This window comes from Perca flavescens, chromosome 24 (genome assembly GCF_004354835.1).
Source record: "Perca flavescens isolate YP-PL-M2 chromosome 24, PFLA_1.0, whole genome shotgun sequence".
Lineage (NCBI taxonomy): Eukaryota > Metazoa > Chordata > Actinopteri > Perciformes > Percidae > Perca > Perca flavescens.
Window position 1 is genome coordinate 14,406,666 of NC_041354.1, and position 20,434 is coordinate 14,427,099.

The 20,434-nt window shown below is 41.4% G+C and overlaps 1 protein-coding gene across 3 annotated transcripts in view; it reads left to right on the forward strand.

Annotated features, from left to right (window-relative positions):
* dgkza (diacylglycerol kinase, zeta a) overlaps positions 1-20,434 on the forward strand; it is a 131,351-nt gene that overhangs the window by 109,035 nt on the left and 1,882 nt on the right. For all 3 annotated transcript variants that reach the window (XM_028571708.1, XM_028571709.1, XM_028571710.1), the window contains 6 exons: positions 173-229; positions 2,961-3,010; positions 9,256-9,296; positions 9,836-9,956; positions 10,563-10,599; positions 11,025-11,124. In XM_028571708.1, coding sequence (XP_028427509.1) covers positions 173-229; positions 2,961-3,010; positions 9,256-9,296; positions 9,836-9,956; positions 10,563-10,599; positions 11,025-11,124 — 406 coding nt within the window. The remainder of the gene's footprint in view (positions 1-172; positions 230-2,960; positions 3,011-9,255; positions 9,297-9,835; positions 9,957-10,562; positions 10,600-11,024; positions 11,125-20,434) is intronic.

Genomic DNA, 20,434 nt, shown 5'->3' on the forward strand with positions numbered 1-20,434 from the left:
AGGCTCAATACCAGATGTCCTTATCGAGTGTACTAAAAATGACAGTGAGCCCGTTATGTCAAATTCATACTCTAAATGGGTTATTAAGTTGTATTTTATATTTTGTATCATTGAATGCATTTTCCTGTGCTTCCTGTTTGTCATTACGCTGTTACTGTCTTGTATTTTGCAGGGCAGGTTGCATCCATCGTTCCAACACCACTGCAGCTGATTTTAAACCGAGACTGAGGTCAGTATATTTACAAAGACATATTTGTTATTAAATCAACAAATCATCAACGAAACGATAGAAATTAAATTATATATTAAAATGATAATAACAGCTGTCAATACAGTTCAAAGCAAAACATATGGCCGTATGATAAACTGAGACATAGATATGATTTATTGCTGGGCTATCATTTTGGATCGCATTAGATCGCACAAATATATCCAACTGACTGTGAACTCAGTGTTTGAGGTAGTACTTCACCCATGTACAGTATTTAATCACATACAGTTTGTACTTTAGGTTCTTCTAAAAGTTCATTAAAGATACAAAAAGCAGCTTTCTCGGTATGGACCAATACCCTTAGCAGCTTCGTCACTGATGGCTTTTGTCCTCTTATCACTAACTTGTAGCATTGATGCTGAACATGCAAACAGGCAACGCTACAAGCCAAGGTGTGAGAAGGCTGCCACAAGAAGTATGATGTGATTTAGCGTGGTCTGTTGTCAGGAGTTTAAGGGAGTCTCTTTGTCATATGTTCTACTTAGAGTTTCCATTCAACCCCTACGCATGGTTCCCGTGAGATTGTCAGTTTGAGTCTTGATGTCCCATTCCTCTGCTCATTAAAACATACAGGACTCATTTAAGCAAAACGGTACTCTGCTCATTAAACCACTATTGCACTGACAAAAGGAGTACATGCGATTTTTCTGTATGCATTTCCACCAGGTTATCTGCACAATAAAATGTTTAACAGTATTTTTTTTTTTCATAATCCATCAATAAAAACAGTTGACGTGAAACATTGTTACTTCAGGATCAGTATGAAAACTGACAAAACCTAACAAACTGGGTCCTAACATGCCATTTGTACGTTTCTGCATATTCAAACTACAACACAGATGATCATTTACACACTTGCCAAATTGTAGGTTTTTATGGTAGAATTATTTTATTGACCACTCATTCTCTCACACATCAGTCACACAGATGCTGTCACATCAGTCACTTCATCCATTGTATTTTTACAACTGTTATTATATATTATATTACTTTATAAAATATATTTATATTCAAATGTGATTCCCATTATATATATTTGTACGACTAGACAAATCATAAAAGACAAATCTCATGGAAAGAACTTAAAGGGATACGCCAGCGTTTGTTGAAATAGGGCTTATCACGGTCTCCCCTAGATAGTTGGGCCAACGCATTTTTTGTGCATGCATTGTTTTAGTCCGGTGCAACACCGGCAGCGCCGACGCTAGTTAGCTTAGCGTAGTGAATGGAATCCTATGTTGCCGGTTAGCATGTTGTGAGTAAAAATGAGCCAACAAAAGACAAAACCACAACCTAATTACTTGCACTGAGATAAAAAATGTATTGGCCCACCTATCTACAGCCAGGGTAGACCGTGATAAGCCCTATTTCAACAAACGCTGGCGTATTCCTTTAAACTACCAATATCTGTCTCTCAATACTTTCTGACTTTCCTATCCAGTGCAACAGTATGGCCCCATGATATATTTTCTATTTTTTTTTTGTTTCTGCACAACACACAATGGAGCTCTATGGCACAGAAGAATCAAATTGATCAGGCTTTAATACACACCTAATACTTTTTTGGGAGGATACACTCATGTTTGTTTGGCTCTACACAGTGCATATTGGATTTTTTGATAATATGAAACCTTTTGACTATAAGCTACCTTAACCTTTAACTCTTACATCCGCTGTTGATGTAGGCATGCAATGCCGCAAATCCACAGTGTATGTTTTGGTCTGCTCTTAAACATTCAACATCTACAAAACATACAGCATAGAAGATTAATCAGAAAAATAAGACACAGGTTTATTGCAAAGTATGTTTTCACATACAAGGAATTGACCTTGGTGTGTTGGTGCACAACAATAAAAATAGTAAGAGAAAATAAAAATAGATGATAATAATAAATGTCAGTATGTTGTGGAAGTTTCTTTGCAGCAGGAGTGGATTTAAAAGGTTAAAGACAATTGCAAACTAAACCAAGTTAGATTTTTGTATTTTATTATAAACTTGCACACATATAGGAGTACTACAATTTCACAAAAAGCACAGCAGCCCAGTGTGGAAAAGTCTCTTCAACGAGTGAACAGGAACACTGAGCTCATATGCACAAACAGAAAAGGGCCACATGTTCAGGTCTCAAACATGACTCTTCATTTCTTACAGGCAACTTTAGACATAAAAGAGAATCTAAAGCACAAGAGACATCGTGGAGCCACTTTGTTCTTTCGCCTATGCCCTACTTTCACCCTGAGGTCACATGCCCCGTACATCTCAACTGGCAAGGGAGGACTGAATCTGCAAAGAGAGATAGTTTACTGCAACCTTGTAGCCCCTATATGTTCAGACAAACAGTGCTCCCATTATGTTCCAGACTTAGTGATTCTCACTTGAGTTAAGTGAGAATCGGAATCTACATGTGGGAATGAGATCAACTCCCTTTCAGCATTGTGAGAGAAACTAAAACAGAAATAAGACAAAAATATAAAGAATCATGCTTAAATGTAATTTTGCCATTACAAATACATATAAATATAATTCAACAAAAGACAGCCACGTGTGGTTGTGGTTGTGCGTGACTGTGTGTTTTTTGAAAGTGCGAATTATAGATGTTTTAACATTGCAAATGAATGTAAATGTAGAGTGAACAGAAACAGTAAGTGGTTGAACAGCTCTTCTGTCTGTTTTGATCTCTTTGTCCAGACAGGAAAAGTGCCAAAAGACAAGTGAAACGGAGAGGGAGCGAGAACAAGGTAATATACGTACGCATGCACGCACACACACGCACACACGCACGCACACAAAGATTAAACATTAAACGTTGAGCCATTCTCCAACCATGTATTTTGTAGCTACATACTATTGTGACATTATACCTAGCCCTAACAAAACAAACTAAAATAACGTGTGTGTGTGTGTGTGTGTGTGTGTGTGTGTGTGTGTGTGTGTGTGTGTGTGTGTGTGTGTGTGTGTGTGTGTGTGTGTGTGTGTGTGTGTGTGAACGTGCGTAAGAACGAGAAATAGACTTCTGTGTCTCCAGACAGGCTGTTTTCTTCTGTGACACATATTTTCTCAACCTCTGTCTCCTCGCGCTCACTTTGAATGCTGGGGATTTGGTGTGTGGGAGCCCTGAGCTGTCTTTTTTTTTTTTTTTTTTTTTTTTTTTTTGTCAGCTTCACTGTGGTTTTATTCTCTTTGGGAACTTGCATGTTTTCACTTCATGATCTGGTTCAGTTTTTTTCTTTTCTTTTTTTGTCTTGGCGGTTAGTTTGCGAGCAGTTTTGTGTTTGATTCCAGTTTTGGTGTTTTGCATTGTGAGCCGAACACAACCCAATTCTTGTTGTCAGTCATGTGTTTATGGAAATCTTTCCCATTCTGCAACAACGGCAGCTAATACAGTAGGGCTGTTATTTCTGAAAGAGGCATGTTGAGAGCCAGCTTCTTCAGAGGAAAGTACTCCTACCCTAACCCTTTGCTCAGGGCATTATTACCAAATCCTGAGAGGATTTAAAATTACGTAATAATACCAGTGTCACAGTGTAACAATGTGAGTAGATGTGTTGCATAAAATGTTTCTAGCCAATTGGCTAATTTGCAACCCCAGTCCTTGGTCAGGCCTTTCTAGTTTCTAGTTTTTTAGTTCTGTTATCCCCTTTAAAACCCTTTTTGTCTCAGAACTGTGGCCTCCAAACGAAAAACATAATATGATGATAAGAAGATAATATGATGTTAAACTACAAAACAACAATAACTGGAGAGCATACAACTGACTTTCAGTATGTCGGTAATGATGAGAGGAATGTTTTGCGCAAATTCACGAATATTGAAAGAACTATGTCCAAATGAAGGCCTTCCATGCATTAGGGTGAGCTTATTAAACTTGCATGGACCAAATCGCTGTATAGTCTCACAACGTCAAAGGTTATGGTTTTTGCGCCAACTTTTGGGAGTTTTGGATAAAAAAAAAGGGGGGGTCCTACACACCTTTTTCATGGCAGACATGTTGACATGTCATAGTGGTACACACAGTATTACCAAACAAATTTGCAGTTAATCAAAGTACCACAAATTTGCAATACTGTTGGCAGTTGCCAGCTTTGGCCAGTTTGTAATCCAGCCTTGCGTGAATTTCTGAACAGCATGTAATCGCTTGCATCTCTTACGCATGTGGGTGCTGTATTACAGTGAGATATAATTTTTTTTTAGCTCAAGCGGTTGGCTGCATCATTGCTGCTCCAATGCAGTGTTCTCATTTAAGTGAGTGAGCTGGTTGTGTTTTTTTGACATAGCTCTTATTCTCAGTCTGAACGCTTGTTGGATATTGCCCTAGCGTGATATTCCTGAATTTGCATAATTTGTTTTAAGAAGAAGCAGATTAAAAACGTACACATGAATACATTAAAAAAAATGTTGTCCAACATACATGCATATTCTATATCTAATGCAGACACACGTTTTTTATTTCATCCACATCACACACACACACACACACGCACGGACGCACACGTCACTTGCTCCATTGATCTCTCCGTTTGATGCAGTCAACCTGTCTGACCCTTATGGGAGCTGTCTATCTGTCTGTGTGTGTGTGTGTGTGTGTGTGTGTGTGTGTGTGTGTGTGTGTGTGTGTGTGTGTGTGTGTGTGTGTGTGTGTGTGTGTGTGTGTGTGTGTGTGTGTGTGTATATGTGTAACGGAGAGGGAGCGAGAACAAGGTAATGCACGCATGCGCACTAAAACTAGCAAACACACTACAAATTTGAAAAGTCAAAACTAAAATTAAATACTTATTTAAAATTCAAAATTATTATAACCTTGCTATTGGACACATACGTGTGTGTGTGTGTGTGTGTGTGTGTGTGCGTGTGCGAGAGATAGAAAGATGTGCCCAATTTATAAGTCTGTGAGAACGAAAGAGGGGGGCAGGTCTTTGCATAGCCTCTATGGTTTCATTGATGTCCTCTCCTTTCTCCTCTCCTCTCCTCCTCTCCTCTCTTCTTCTCCTGTCTTACTCTCCTTCTGCTCTCATGTCTTAAGACTGGCTCACATTTTCTCCGGTTTACTTAATTCCTTCCCTGGGCTAAATTCATTTAATTCCTACATTCAAAGTGTGTGTTGGGTTTTGTGGTTTGTTTGTTGTGTTTTATTTGTCTTGCAGCCACAAAAGCTCTTAGAGAGTTTTGAAGTCTGCTCTCCCTCTCTCTCTCTCTCTCTCTCTCCCTCTATCCCTCTCTCTTTGTCTCCGTCTGTCTCTCTCTCTGTGTCTCTCCCCTATTTCCCTCTCTCTCGCACACGCACACTCACACTAAGCCTAACATAACTGGATTAGGACTCAGCTATTTAGAGAGAGAGGGAGTGAGAGTGAGTATTGAGGTCAACCTAATAAACATTCATCTCCTATGTCAGCCTGGCTTTAGCCATATATACTGAATGTGTTTTAACCAGTAACCAATGACATTAGCATACCGTGTTGTCTGTGTTTGATACGGTTTTGATTAGGGTGTATATTACAAGGATACGGCTGGTATCTGGTACTGTATATACAATATTAATTCCATAATGTATATTTCCTAGGCTGAAATCGCCAGACCAAATAGCAATTGCAAGTTAGTCTGGAACCTCAGCAGTTTGCTTTCACAGCAAATAGAGATAGAGATGAATCCTCCAGTTACTTGCAACGCTCCGGTCTGCAACGCTGTGAAAGCTGCCGGTTCGCGGTGCATCATCTTGATAGCACAACTACTCTTTGTACTTCTGTCTAACTTCCGACTTTTCGGCTGTTTTGTAGCTGGATATATATCATTTGTTGCGTCTAAATATTAATGGGGATACGCTTTGTGATATCGAGACGCTTGCTACAGCTGAATCTTTGATTCTCTGCATTGTTTTAATGCCGCTTGGCTCTCTTCAGTAGCTAGCTCTCTACCTCGCTCGTCCACATACCGTTACGCGCTCCATGGGCGCTCGTTGAGCCTCTAACACTGCCATTTCGACCAGCTGACTGTTGTATAAAAGCATTAAAACAGACACACTACACACTGACACAAACCGATAAATGGTGAAGGAAGATTGATTCACCGTAGTTAGTGATACAGGGTGCACTGTAAAAAAAAAAGAAAATCTAATTATTATTTTTGTTCTTATTATTATTTAGGGGGGCTTAGGAACATTTTAGGGTAACTTCAGCACCCCTAAAATAGGCCTAACGACATCCCTGTAGTAAAGCCCTTTAAAACTGCATCAGTCACTACGTTTACATGCAGCCAATAACCCGTTCAAAACCGGAATATTAGCAATAACCCGGTCACACACGGCCATATAAACACCGGCAAAAACCCAAATATGCTCATATTCCGTTTTTTAAAAACCTGAATATGCTACCTGGGTTACCCCTTTTCTAACACGAAATTTTGGTAATGTAAATGCGTATCGGCATATCCCCATCAAAGGAGCATCGATTTGTGTTCTGCGCATGTTCTATTCGCAAGGAATCTTGGTCTTGTATGAGCCAGAAAACATAGTTATAATAATAATTATATACTATAATAATATAGTTTTTTATATATATATATATATATATGTATATGTATATGTGTCAATGCAGAAAACCTGCGCGCAGTATACCGGAAGCAAACAAGAAGTAGAGGTAAACATGGCGAGACGCAGTACAGCACCACACTTTTGGAGCGAGGAGGAAACCAATTTCTTTATTAGTGTGGTGAAAACCAGGAATATAATGTCTTGTTGACGGCAGAAAGTACCGAGATAGTGAGATTTATAAGAAGGTGACTGAAAAGTTATTGCGTCTTAAGTTTGTCTGTACGTCCAGACGCTAACCGTGTGTCGCAGTTTACATCGGGATATTGCCAATTGATTACAAATTCCATGTATACAGGAGTAACTCTCTCTGCTCACGCATGTAAACGGGTTATTCCGAATGTTTCAGAAACCCGAATAGTGACCTTAACCCGGCCATAACCCGAAAATTGACAGCTTGTAAACGTAGTCAATGCTGCCCATAGGATCATCGGCTACTCACAGCCCTCTTTGGAGGGACCTGATCGGTGTTTGTTACCTCATTGGAGCAGGACACCGTCTGTTTGACCCACTGCCCTCTGGTAGACACTTCAGGTCAATCAAATCACTGACAAACTGATTTTACCCCAAAGCCATAAGATATCTGAACACTGTCAAAACCTGTTTTCACTGATATCATCTGCACTACATCACCTACCTTATGTTTTAACTGCACCTTTGAATTCATGTTTGTATTTGTTCCATAGCAATCCCCACCAATCGGTCCCAAAATGTCCCAGTTAGCGAGTAAATGCCGTAAACATATAATTTGTAAGTCTTTACAATCTTTCCCCGAAAGAACCGAGCAGACCTGCCTTGTTGCACGACAATTTTCAGCGTGTAGCTTGCTAGCTCGAAGTTTGTTGTTTGAGTATGGCAACACACAGATAGCGGAAGCTGAGGGACATCCGGGAACCGGTTGCCAGGCAATTATCTTGTTAATGTATTTCCGTTGATCCAGACTAAGTCACAGCAAATGCATCATTTCTTATCTGTAACATATTTATATATGTACCTTTTATATTATATATTTATTTTTCTCTATTAAATAATACTAATTCTGTTCTATGTTTTATGTGTATATAATTAATGTCATTGTACTTCTTGTGCAATGACAATAAATTAATTCCATTCCATACTATTAAGTTACATACTAAATTGAGTAGTAGGGATTGGTATCGGTACTCAATTCCTTTAAGGTATTGACTGAAATAACCCAGTACCGAGTAGTATCCAAACTTCTCCAGTCCAACAATACCTTAATTCAATCATTTTGGAGCCAGATCTGAAAGAATGAATATTTGTGTGGTTTTGTGGCCAATCGCATTTTTATCAATCCAAAACATTTTTGATATTAATGCAATGTGTCATTGTCCCTATACCACGGGAGGGAGTGGTGGTGGCATTTTACGCAACTAAAGTAGTCGACGTAAATAAGTTACCAATAATTGATTTCACACGGGACACAAACAGCGGCCTCCTGGGTGAAAGTCACGTGTTTGTTTGACCCATCCATCCATCCACCCACCCACCCACCCACCCCAGCCTCCCCCATACACAGACTTTGTCTCTCTTTATACCACGTCACCTGACGGCTTCTGTAGCCTTTGGTCTGAGCATCTAATATTGCAGGCTGTTCTCATGAGCTTTTCATACTCATACGTAGCTACGAAAAGTAATGCACAGCAATTTGTACGTGTTCCACGCATTCATTACTGTATGCACCACACTGAGTGCTGCTGTATAAGAGTGCAAAGATCCGTGTAGGGAGGAAGGTCATGGTGGATGTTGGGATCCAAGTCCAAGAATTCTGAGTTTAAACTCCGAACTAAAATACATTTTTCACATTATCCCTAATCCTCTTCCGTACAGTATGAATCCGTACAGAGAACTTACTTTATCTTGTTTTTACTTCATTCAAGTCTCCATAATGTGATGTTTGTGTGGACCCCTGGAAGAATTATTGTTACTGAGGTATAATGAGGATCGCATTAAAACTGAAATAGCCATCATTTAAATGGCCTCACCAAACCTATTTTAGTTTTATTCTATTGTCATTGTACTAGTCTTGCATTGGTAGACCTTTCTCCACAGCGCTGTGTCAGCGCTGGAGTATGATCTCGCTACACTGCTTATATATGCTGAGGTAGTGGAAAAAAACACTATGGCTTGTTTGTATTTTTGGGATGGGATGGGCATTGAATGTCAGGCTTTATTCTAGCATCTGTTTAGCCAGACTATAATTGTAGTAATTAACTGTTACAGAAACCCACACCCATAGCCTTTGCCTGCAGATTTGTGAGGCTGTTTGCATTTTCTTAAACCACATCTTCATTTACATGCTTACAGGAGTTCGTATCGACTCTGAAACAGCTTGACGACCCTTGTCTAATAGTCTCTATCTTTCTCTCATATTTATGCTAGAACTGTTGATCGAGTGTGTGAAGAACAAAGACAGGAAGAAGGTGAGTGACAGTTTCATTTGCCAATCAATGTTTCAATATTCAGGGAATGTTCTTTCCGTGACGAGTACCATTAATTACCATTAATCGCAAGTGATAGGCTATAATTTGAGAAGAGTAAAGAGTGGTCATTAAACATAGTGTTAGTTAAAGTGTAAGCATGGAGTCTGCTCTCACTTAGCATATGGGTATATTTGGGTCCATGTTTTTTTTTTCTTTGCTTCTGGACTTTATCTTTTTTTCCAATAAAGATGGAATCTGCAAAATGTCCAGACTGGGGATAGCTGCCTAAATCAATGAAATGTATGTATTATAGAAAGTGTACAGTAAGATGCATTAGGTGCATCATGGGAGGACATTTTAGGACTTTGTTGGGCCTGCTCGGTCACACTGTCTTTAAAATCGCAGTAATAAGTGTTCTATTAAAGGTTTAGTGCGTAACTTTTTTTATATTAATGAATGTCCGTTACATTCAAGCCATTGCTACAAATTGCATATTGTTTTCCAGTTTAAAGCTTATTTAACCCCTATTTCACTAAAAGCTGCAGGAGCTACACCTGAAGGGGGCAGACCTCACAGCGCTGGACTCATCGGGCTGCAGTTTGCTGTACCATGCTGTCGGTACAGGAAGCAAAGAGATGGTCCGTTATATCCTTGACAATGGTAATTATATGTTGTTATTAAATTAGATTAAGTGAAATTGTAATGCAATTCGAATGCATACAGGCTTCTGGACCTGCATCGGAGATGTCAGAGTAAACCATGGTGTTTTATTTGCAATCACATAGTTCAAGTTTCCTTTAGTTTTAAAATGTGCATTTGGCATTCATGGTTAAATCATAAACATAAATGTCAGTACTTAACTACTAGTATGATACAGAATGAGAATTCAAATCTATTTGTTTGGATGTACTTTTTATCATGACATTTGGAAAATATAATTGTGAAATTTTAATTATGAAAAGACAATGTGCAATCTGTTATACAGTAGCTAGGAATTAACATTTTAACAACATAATTACAAGTAGGGTATATAATGCACATTCTTTTAGTTAAAGTATTATTTGTTACCCATCTCCACTTGCCACTGTGATAAGAAGAATTAATTCAATTTGTGGAAAAGATTATATTTTTTATTTGAGTTCACAGAAAACCTGTGAACGTAGACAATTATTTGTATTGACTACTATTGTAGTGTGTCATTGATACTCAGAAGTAAATCTGGTCTGTCTCTCTGCAGTAATCTCCTTTCATCCGTTTGCTTTCCAGCTCCAAGTGACCTGCTCGATGTCACAGAAAAACTACAGTAAGTACAGTTGTGGGTGCCTTTAATCACAACCAAACCGTTCAACGATTCAATATTAAAGTTGAATTCAACAGATTATAAAGGGATTTAAGATGCTCATTCTCAAGTTTTTGATTTGGTTTTAATCCAATGATGATCCTGTGACAAAAAAAAGAGAAAGGATCACACCATGGGTGACACAGTGTGGCTGAGAAAATATTGTAAAACTCTGAAACTTTGTTCTGTGAGTGTAGCACCAGCTTTGAAGTTGTTTCACTGGGCTCTGATCTGTCTATATGTGCAGGGCATCCTAAAAAGTGTATCAAATGCGAAAGGGAATAAACATAAGAAACCAAACAAAAGCCATGGGGTGCCTGATCATCAATGGTGGTTGACTCATGCTCGCTCTCTCCCTCTCCCTCTGTCTCTGTCCTCTGGATCACCAGTGGGGAGACGGTTCTTCATCTAGCTGCATCTCTGTGCCACAGGACTATCTGTCATTATCTGGTAGAAGCAGGAGCCTCACTGATGAAAACAGACCTCCAGGTAAGTTCTGTACACACACGTGTATGTGTGAGTCCAATATTTACAGTACACCATTTAGTCAGCTGCACTGTTTTCACGTCAACATTTTAACTGACTTTAAATGCATAATATCACAAACACTTTACTGGAAATCACTATTTTCATTCCCATGCTTAAAAGTCTAATTTTAAACCGCTATTTTATATTTTCCAACTGATTTTGGAAAGTAAAAACAAAAAAAACCCTCGACAACTTTTGACTGTGTTCTGCTCATTAAAAAAATATACACAGAGAGAATTCTTTCATTAAACAGATTCCAGAACATTTCCAGTAATGTTGGAATAAGCAGGCAGCTTTGGTTTGTTTCATTTGCCTAGCAATATTTAACTTATTAAACATCAACTCTCCTTATGAGATAGCAGAATAGTTTCCTCTACTTTAAAGAACCTAAAGCCCACAGTCACATCAATCAATCAATCAATCAATCAATCAATGTTTTTGTCACCTCAAATCTTATAAATTACAATTCCAGTTAAATGTATGCCTAATTATGTCAGCTTCTACAATTTATACATTTAAACCATTAATATCTAGAAGAGCACTCGGAGAGCGCAGACCTCTGCCAAAGCTTGCCCTATCGCACAACGTTAACGCATTTTGAATCTTCCCAGTTGGGAACAAATTCTTTTCCATTATTCCAACACCACATGAATGCAGCACAAATCTCGCAATGTTAACGAATATGACAAATAATTTGTGTATCTGCTCCGTGATTCCAATCCGCTCCAAAATGTAATAGGTTCTTCCTTAGCCATGCTACACCCTTCCCGTCCTCATTTATGGATCTCGGTGGCCTGAGGGTAGACTCTCCTCCTGAGCCTCTCAATGCTGGCCTGCTGTATCCGGTACCTTCTTTCCGACCTTAACAGGGTTGTGGTGGTTATGATTCTCTTAGCCTTCTCGTGCACTGCGTGGTGTAAATATCCTTTAGGCAGGCTAGGGCTCCGCCTAATGTATGTTTAGCTGAAAAATCCACTCTTTGTAGGGCCTTTGTAGGGAGTCCAGCGGCTCAGGTCCGCTTCTTCTTTCAGGTAGGCCTTTTCATTGTTGTTTGTGATCAGGCCCAACACAGATGTGTTGTAAGCAAACTTGATGATGGTGTTGGATTCGGAAGTGGCTACGCAGTCATGTGTGTACAGGGATTCAAGCAGGAGACTCAAAAAATAGCCCTGGGCTGCTCTGGGGCCTTTCTCATTTCCCAAGTTTGTACCTCTTTGTCTCCTTGATCCTCTGGCTTGTGACCCTGAAATCACACTCAGCGCGCCACGTTGAAGGACGTCCCATTTCTTAAAATGCTCATCGAGGAGTGAGGATCGAGGATCAAAGACTCCAATGTATCCTCTGCGGAAGTCTTTTCACCTGTGGCATGTAAACAAAGAGGCGCGACAGAGCGAGAGGAGGAGAGAGAGAAAGAGAGAGAGAGAGGAAAAAGGGAGAGTGACAATTTCCGCGGCCCTGTGGTTAATCGGGCCATTTGGATCATAGAAATTAACATTCTGATAAACAGCGGGTGAGTGAAATACACAATTGACGAGGAAAATATTATTAATGTTCTCTGTCGGAAAGATGGCTTCATTTGAAAGTGCATTTTAGAGACGCTCGAGAAACAGCAGGATTATTAGGATTATTATTAGGATTAGGATTATTTCAGAAGTAAAATGTCTAGTTCTGTTTCCTCTGTCAAGTTTATAACCACAGTTATTGTAGATATCAGCTACAGTGACGTTACTGCCCGCATTGAAAGCGTTTACAAGGAGCCTCTCTAATCATTGAAGTAAATTGTTATAGAAACCACTCAAACATTAAAACAGTACAATATTAAAAAAGCAACGCAGCCTACTGGGACATTAGAGGGGCAGGAAAACATCCATGCAGGTCCCTAAATCTGAGAAAATAATTCATTCAGGTGGGGGCAGGGTGGATGATTTTAAGCTTACAGGCGGATTCGGATGAAGAGCTGATCCACGCATTAATAATAAATAAATAGTGCGTTTGTGTGTATATAATATACTGTAGTCTATATATTTGTATAGTTCTTTTCATACAAACATTTGGAGTGTTTTACACTAAAAGAGCCTATTTATGTAGGCTATAGGCTTTTACAAATATATGTGTGTGTGTGTCTGTGTGTGTGTGTTATAAACCACAAATAAAAATGTATGACCCCCTCTTATCACATTTTGCCACGTTGAGAATTGAATTCAAAGTAAATATATAGAAGTTGTCTTGAACACTTCTGCTCCTCTGACAGAGAACATAAAATACAGCGTATGACAAAACAATGGACAGCTAACGTCATATTTATTGACGTCCCTTTTAATGACAGCTGCAAGGGAGAGATAGCTTGCGTTTGTTAATTGCCTGTTGCCTTGACTCCTCTGTCCTCGAGTCTCATCCTCGGCTCCTCGGGCTCGGATCTCCTGTTGGCGGGACTAAGACGCGAGGAGAGGAATTGAGGAGATGAACTGGGGATGCACAAACTGGGAATTGGGAAAGGGCTGTGGTGTTAAGGATGACGGTGGAAGAGGTGTGTCTGACCACCCTCACCACCTGGGAAGTCAGGAAGTCAAGGATCCACATGCACAGTGAGGTGTTTAGTCCCAGGTGCTTGAGCTTTGTGATGAGCCTGGAAGAAGCTATGGTGTTGAACATTGTAATATTAACAGCAATCTTACATTGCATATTATAATACCCAGTTTTGACTCTGGTGTTTACCACATTTAAATATTCTTCTGTCTAGTCTATAATTGTTCTCATCAAGGACATATCACGCTTTCTCCACAGCCTGGCAGTTCAGACTCCATCAATCTACAGGGCTCCCTCCGCATATGTCTCCCCATATCATCCAGATGTGCTTATGAATATATTAATTCCTGTACATACTGAAAAACTGTCTGTAAATAAAACATGGATCTGTGACTCCAGAAGGTCTTCTTCTATACCCACAAAATCAGGGAGGTGGAACTGAGCTGACGCTAGCAAGTGGCAACCACCATGGCTGTAAAATAAGATAAGATAGACTTTATTAGTCCCACACTGGGAAGATTTCTGTGCTACAGCAGCTCAAAAGAATTTTTACACACATCAGAATAACAGATACACATTAAGTACAAAAAAAGACATTATGTATAAGAAATAAAAAAGAATAGAATTAGTTATAATAATGGTAATAAATCAAAAATATTTAGACAGTAATAAAACTCCTTTAAACAGACAGTATATAAACATAAATATACAGATGAGTAAGGTGTGGCTGAATAGAGATGAAATATTGCACAGTTGGAGGTGACAGAGTAATACATAATATAGCATAGTGCAGAATATTGTCCAGTGATGGCTCATGTTGCAGAAACAGCTAGCAGTGCTACATTATGATGTTGTATTAAAGAGACTGAATGCTGCTGGAATGAAGGACCTGCGGTAGCGCTCCTTGTTGCACTGAGGGTGCAGCAGTCTGCTGATGAAGGAGCTGCTCAGGGAACTCACAATCTCATGTAGGGGGTGAGAGGTGTTGCCCATGATTGATACCAGCCGGGCTAACATCCTCCTCTTCCCCAACTCCTCTATGGTGTCCAGAGGGCAGACCAGAACAGAACTAGCCCTCTTCACCAGTCTGTTTAGCCTTTTCCTGTCCATCTCTGTGCTCACAGCCCCCCAGAAGGCTACTGTATAAAAGATTGCAGACGCACCCATAGAATGTCATGGATGTTCACCGGTGTAGTACCAGGTGGCCTCCTGCGAAAGTCAACCACCATCGTGGTCCATCCGTGTCGGATACGACACAATAAGCACCCCTCAGCATGTGTATGGAACGCACCGGGCATACGTCATGTAGTATTAAGAGCGACAACGGTAGCAGGTAGTTTTAAAGGCCGAAATTCCGCATAGGGAGGTTGGTTGGGATGGTGGATGGGTCAAACAACACAGGACTTTCACGTCCACCTCCTTGTTGTCCCTGTCAAGGTTGTCTTTGATGATGATGCTACGCGCCTTACGCAAGCTATGCAGATGGAGGGGAGTGAGGAACCGATGATGCGTTGGGCTGTTTTCACCACCCTCTGCAGTGCTTTCCGGTCGTAGGCAGAGCAGTTGCCATACCAAAGTGTGACACAGTTGGTGAGGATGCTCTCGATGGTGCAGCGGTACAAGTTCAACCAGGATCTGAGGAGGCAGGTGGACCTTCTTGAGTCTCCTCAGAAAGATTGATGGTGAGCCTTCTTGATCAGGGTAGAGTTGTTGAGGGTCCAAGAGAGGTCCTCAGAGATGTGGACACTCAGAAACTTGAAGCTGGTGACACACTCCACCGCAGTCCCGTTGATGAGAATTGGGGTGTGTGTGCTAGCTTTAGACTTCCTGAAGTCCACAATGAGCTCTTTGGTCTTCTTGGTGTTGAGAGCCAGGGTGTTGTCAGTGCACCACAATGTTAGGTACTGGACCTCCTCCCTGTAGGCCATCTCATCGTTAATGAGACCAGTCACCATAGTGTTGTCTGCAAACTTGACAATGGTGTTAGAGCCATGTACAGGTGTGCAGTCGTAGTGAAGAAGGAGTAAAGGAGAGGGCTTAGCATACATCCCGTACATACGCCGGTGTTCAGGGTGATGGTTGGGGAGGTGTGATTATCTAACCTAACAGACTGAGGTCTGTTGGTTAGGAAGTCCAGAATCCAGTCCACAGAGGGAGTTATTGATGCCCAGTTCACTGAGTTTGGTGATCAGTTTGGAGTGGATGATGGCGTTGAATGCTGAACTAAAGTCAATGAAAAGCATTCTCACATAGGTGTTGCTATTGTCAAGGGGGGACAAGGCAAAGTGAAGTGCCATAGAGATGGCATCCTCTGCGCTCCTGTTCTGAAGGTAGGCAAATTGGAAGGGGTCCAGTGAGGGTGGTAAGCAGGTCTTGAGATGGGCCAGGACCAGCCTCTCGAAGCACTTCATAATGATGGGGGTGAGTGCAACTGGACGGAAGTCATTAAAGGTGCTCTAAGCGATGTCACGCGTTTTTGAGGCTACAACATTTTTTGTCACATACAGCAAACAGGGGCGAGCTAGCGTCGGTGACAATACTTTGCACGTCAACAAGAAGTAACGTCACCCAACATTGCTTTCCTTTAAGGCTTTTTGCAGTGGAGTGTTTTGGCACCTGCACGATGGAGGTGGTTTTAAAGCACACAGGGACAGGTGCCTGGGCTACTGACAGATTAAATATGTCAGTCCAAACCTCAGTCAACTGCACAGCGCAAGCTCTGTGTACGGGTCCGGGGATACCATCAGGACCAGCAGCCTTATGTGCATTAGTCCTGCTCAGTGCCACACACACATCAGTGTGAGGGGCCGGTGATCTGCAGAGACCACAGCCTTGACGGCCACCTCCTTGTTGTCCCTATCAAAGCGGCCATAGAAGTGGTTCAGCTCATCAGGCAAGGAGGTGTTGGTGACAGGGGGGGTGGAGTTAGTAGTTTTGTAATCTGTGATGGCCTGGATGCCTTGCCACATGCGTCGGAGGTCAGAGTTGTTCTTGAAGTGATCCTCAATCCTTAGCTTGTGGTTGTGCATGGCCTTTTTGATGCCCCTTTTCAGGTTAGCCCTGGATGAGTTATAGGCTTGAGCATCACTTGATGCTCAAGCCTCTGGTCTTACCGGAGTCAACCGCTGTTCTCTCTGCATGGAGGAGGCAGTGTCCAGCTAGCTCGATAGCACTGTTGGGTATTTCTGTGAAAATCATGATGTTGCAGTCCATAATCATTCTGTATGTGGTGATCCGCAGCTGCAGTTCATCTATTTTGTTTGCCAGCGAGCGAACACTGGCGAGGAAAAGGCTTGCAAGAGCGAGTCTATGTGGAGTTAGCTTTAGCCTCGCTCGAATTCCACCGCGCGACCCCCTGCGGCGAAGTTTGCGTGTCCGTTTGAAGATCCTTCCAGTCGGTGTGGGGATGTTTGAAGGTGTCGTTGGTTTAGCGATCTCTGGAAGTACGCTAATAACTAAGTCAGAGTTGCAGGAACCGATGTCCAAAAGTTCCTGTCGGGTGTACGCTAAACTGTTTTAACCGAAAATACTTGAGACAAACAAGTATATTACCACTAAATTACCAAAATCTGGAGAGACACGGAGCATTGCGATGCGTTCACGCCGCCATCTTGTAGCTACACCTAACTGCATCAAAAATGATGACAATAGTCCCTAACCAGTGCGTTAAAATAAAGCGGGGTTTAGATTTGATGCTAAAGGAGTCTTTTAGCGTCAATAACAACGTCAAAGGCACCTGACCAAGCGTCTGTATTTTACGCGATGGGAGTGAGAATGTGTTGATCTCCAAACTGGCCCTGAAACCCCTTGGGATCCCCCAGTCAGAGCTGGTTGATGTGGCATGGAAAAAGGGAAGTTTGGGGTCCCCAGCTGGAGCTGCTGCCCCAACGACCCTACCTCACATACATAAGCGGTTGAAGATTGATGGATGGATGTTTTTAACTGCTGACCCTGACTGGGAATATTACATATAAACCCTTTGAGAAACGCGACTGACAAGCCCTTTGCAAGGCACCAGCAATGCTTGAAATGCTGACAATTCTAAATATTGTGGGAGTGTCTTGACACACCTTTTCAATGTCATCTGAAAGACGGTAACAGTGCCTGTGGACTGACAGAACCGGATTTTGATTCCCTATTTTTAAAAATGAGGACCGGAAAATGTGCACCACTTAGCAAGTTTCACACTACCCAGCCTTCCTGGGAAAGCCGATGAGAGGGGGCTGTAGCAATGTAAATTCAGTACTGATTGTGCATCAATTGACCTTCCAGTCAACCCTACTTTTGCAGGTTGACTGGAAGGAATCATGTGAGTTTGCCCATCCAATCTACATGACTTTGGAGACTTGGAGAAGTCACCTGTACCTCATTGTCACTTGTGAAAGGTGGTTCAGGAATATGGGATGCTGGGGCCATTCTTCATAGACAAACATTTAGAATTTAGAATTGGTCATTAAGAGCTCAGTGACTTTAAATGTGACACTATCATAGGATCCCACTAAAGTGGTAGACCATGCAAACTTACAGTGCTGCGTCTGGCAGCACACACACTGCATTGGGAGCTTCCTGAAATGAGTTGCCATGGCTCAGCAGCTGCACGCAAGCCTCACATAATAACCATGCCAATGCCAAGGGTTAGCTAGAGGGGTGTAAAGCATTCAGCAACTTGACTCTGGAGCAGTGAAAACATGTCTTTTGGAGTGATGAATAATGCTTCACTATCTGGCAGTCTGATGGACGTAGTTTGGTGGATGCCAGAAGCACGTTAACTACCTGAATGCATAGTGCCTACTGTAAAGTTTGGTGACCTTAATCCTGTTGAACACCTTTTGGGATTAGAACACTGATTGCGAGCCAGGCCTTCTAGTCCAACATCAGTGCCTGACCTCACAAATGCTCTTTTGGCTGAATAGGCACAAATCCCCACATACATACACCAAAATCTTGTGGAAAGCCTTGCCAGAAGAGTGGGGGATGTCGAAGCTACAAAGGGGGCTTCTAATCCATATTAATGCCCAACGTTTTAGAATGAGATGTCCAACAAGCTCATAAAGCTGTGTGTGTGTGTGTGTGTGTGTGTGTGTGTGTGTGTGTGTGTGTGTGTGTGTGTGTGTGTGTGTGTGTGTGTGTGTGTGTGTGTGTGCGTGTGCGCGCGCGTGTGCTGTGTCTGCCTCAAATACGGATCTTGTTTCATTTTTGTTCAGTTTTCCATTGAGGTTTCAACAGTTGAGAAAAAGCTCCTAACTGGCTGGACTCAGCAATGACCTAGATACAGAGAGAGGGATAGAGAGGAAAGAATGTAGAGAGAGAGACAGTGTGAGAGAAAGTGTGAAAGAGAGACAGACAGCAAGAGAGTGCAATGAATGGAAAAAGAGACAAATGACTTGAGAAAATAAAACTACTCAATAAGACATTGAGACTATGATTTTGACATCTTCATAAAGTACTCTGTTTTATCTCTACATCTCTCTGCACTCACCACTTAGTCTCTCTCCCCCCCCCTCTCTCTCTCTCACTCACTCACTCACTGGGAATGTTTCTAAATCTGGTAGAACCCCAAAGACAAATGCACACACACACACACACACACACACACACTAGACTCAACTAATTAGAGTCTGTTCAAAACTCTGGAAGTGATTCAGTATAATGGCCCCTCTCCCCTAAACAACCACTTAGAATATGTGTTTGTGTGTGTGTGGGTGTCCTCTCAAGGACACATGTTGTTTATTTCATTTCAAATTCAGTTGTTTCTCATTATCTCATTTTTATTAGTTGGAGACAATGCCACTTTAACAACAACACTTTTGAGTTATAGAGAAATTCAGCTGGCCTGTAAACTCACTATCACACACGTTTTCGACACAGCAACTGGAGCTAATGAAACGCACAATCGCTCCAGCACTGAGGAGAGGAGATGCCGTTCATCGTGACAAGTGGGAATAAGACAAATAAGACAAAAGCCTGTTTTATTTTTAACAAGACCCAAAGTCTAAAGCCCAGTGTGCATCACAGCTTGCATCGCAAAATTACAAAATTACAAGTATGTTGTATTGTGTCTGTTGTTAGAGTCTTCCAGTCCCAGATGTCTGACTATGTTAAGGGTGAGGGTTGCACAACAGACTCTTTTGTGGTTTGTGCCAAGAAGCGCACCTCCAATACCTACATCGAGGTAAACAACTTATTTTGCTGTGGAAAAAGACTTGCGCCGTTCCAGCATGGCTTGAATGTTCTTGGTTGTTCCAGGCTAAGCTAACTGTGCGAATCCCCAACCGAATCGATCAACAGCATAACGTTGCTGGCCTCAAAGGAGTGTCCCTGTTTTTTTTTCAATGGAGGTAGACTGCTGAGTCTTGTCTGAGGAATTGGCCTTCCTTTGTTGGGCCCTGCGCTTGGCTGCAACTTATTATTATTATTATTATACAAATACAGATATAGCAGTGCTAGTCAAGCATGTCTTTTGTGTTTTGTTCTGGTCCACATCATACCTCATGTCCTCTCTTGCAATTCACCTTTGATTTACATGTAGATGTAGCAATGTGTTCTGTCCAGTTGATTTTGCGTTACGCTGGGTTTTGAAACAATTCCATTTTCAAAGATGCAGACGTTGAATGTATGGCTTTGTCAAAGAAATGAAAATGTTTCCACAGTTTTGTCCTGACTGATTTTGAAAAAGTGAGCACAGTACTGAGAAATCCTTGTAACAAATCTGTAAGTAAGTGACTACGAACTAAACAATTGATGA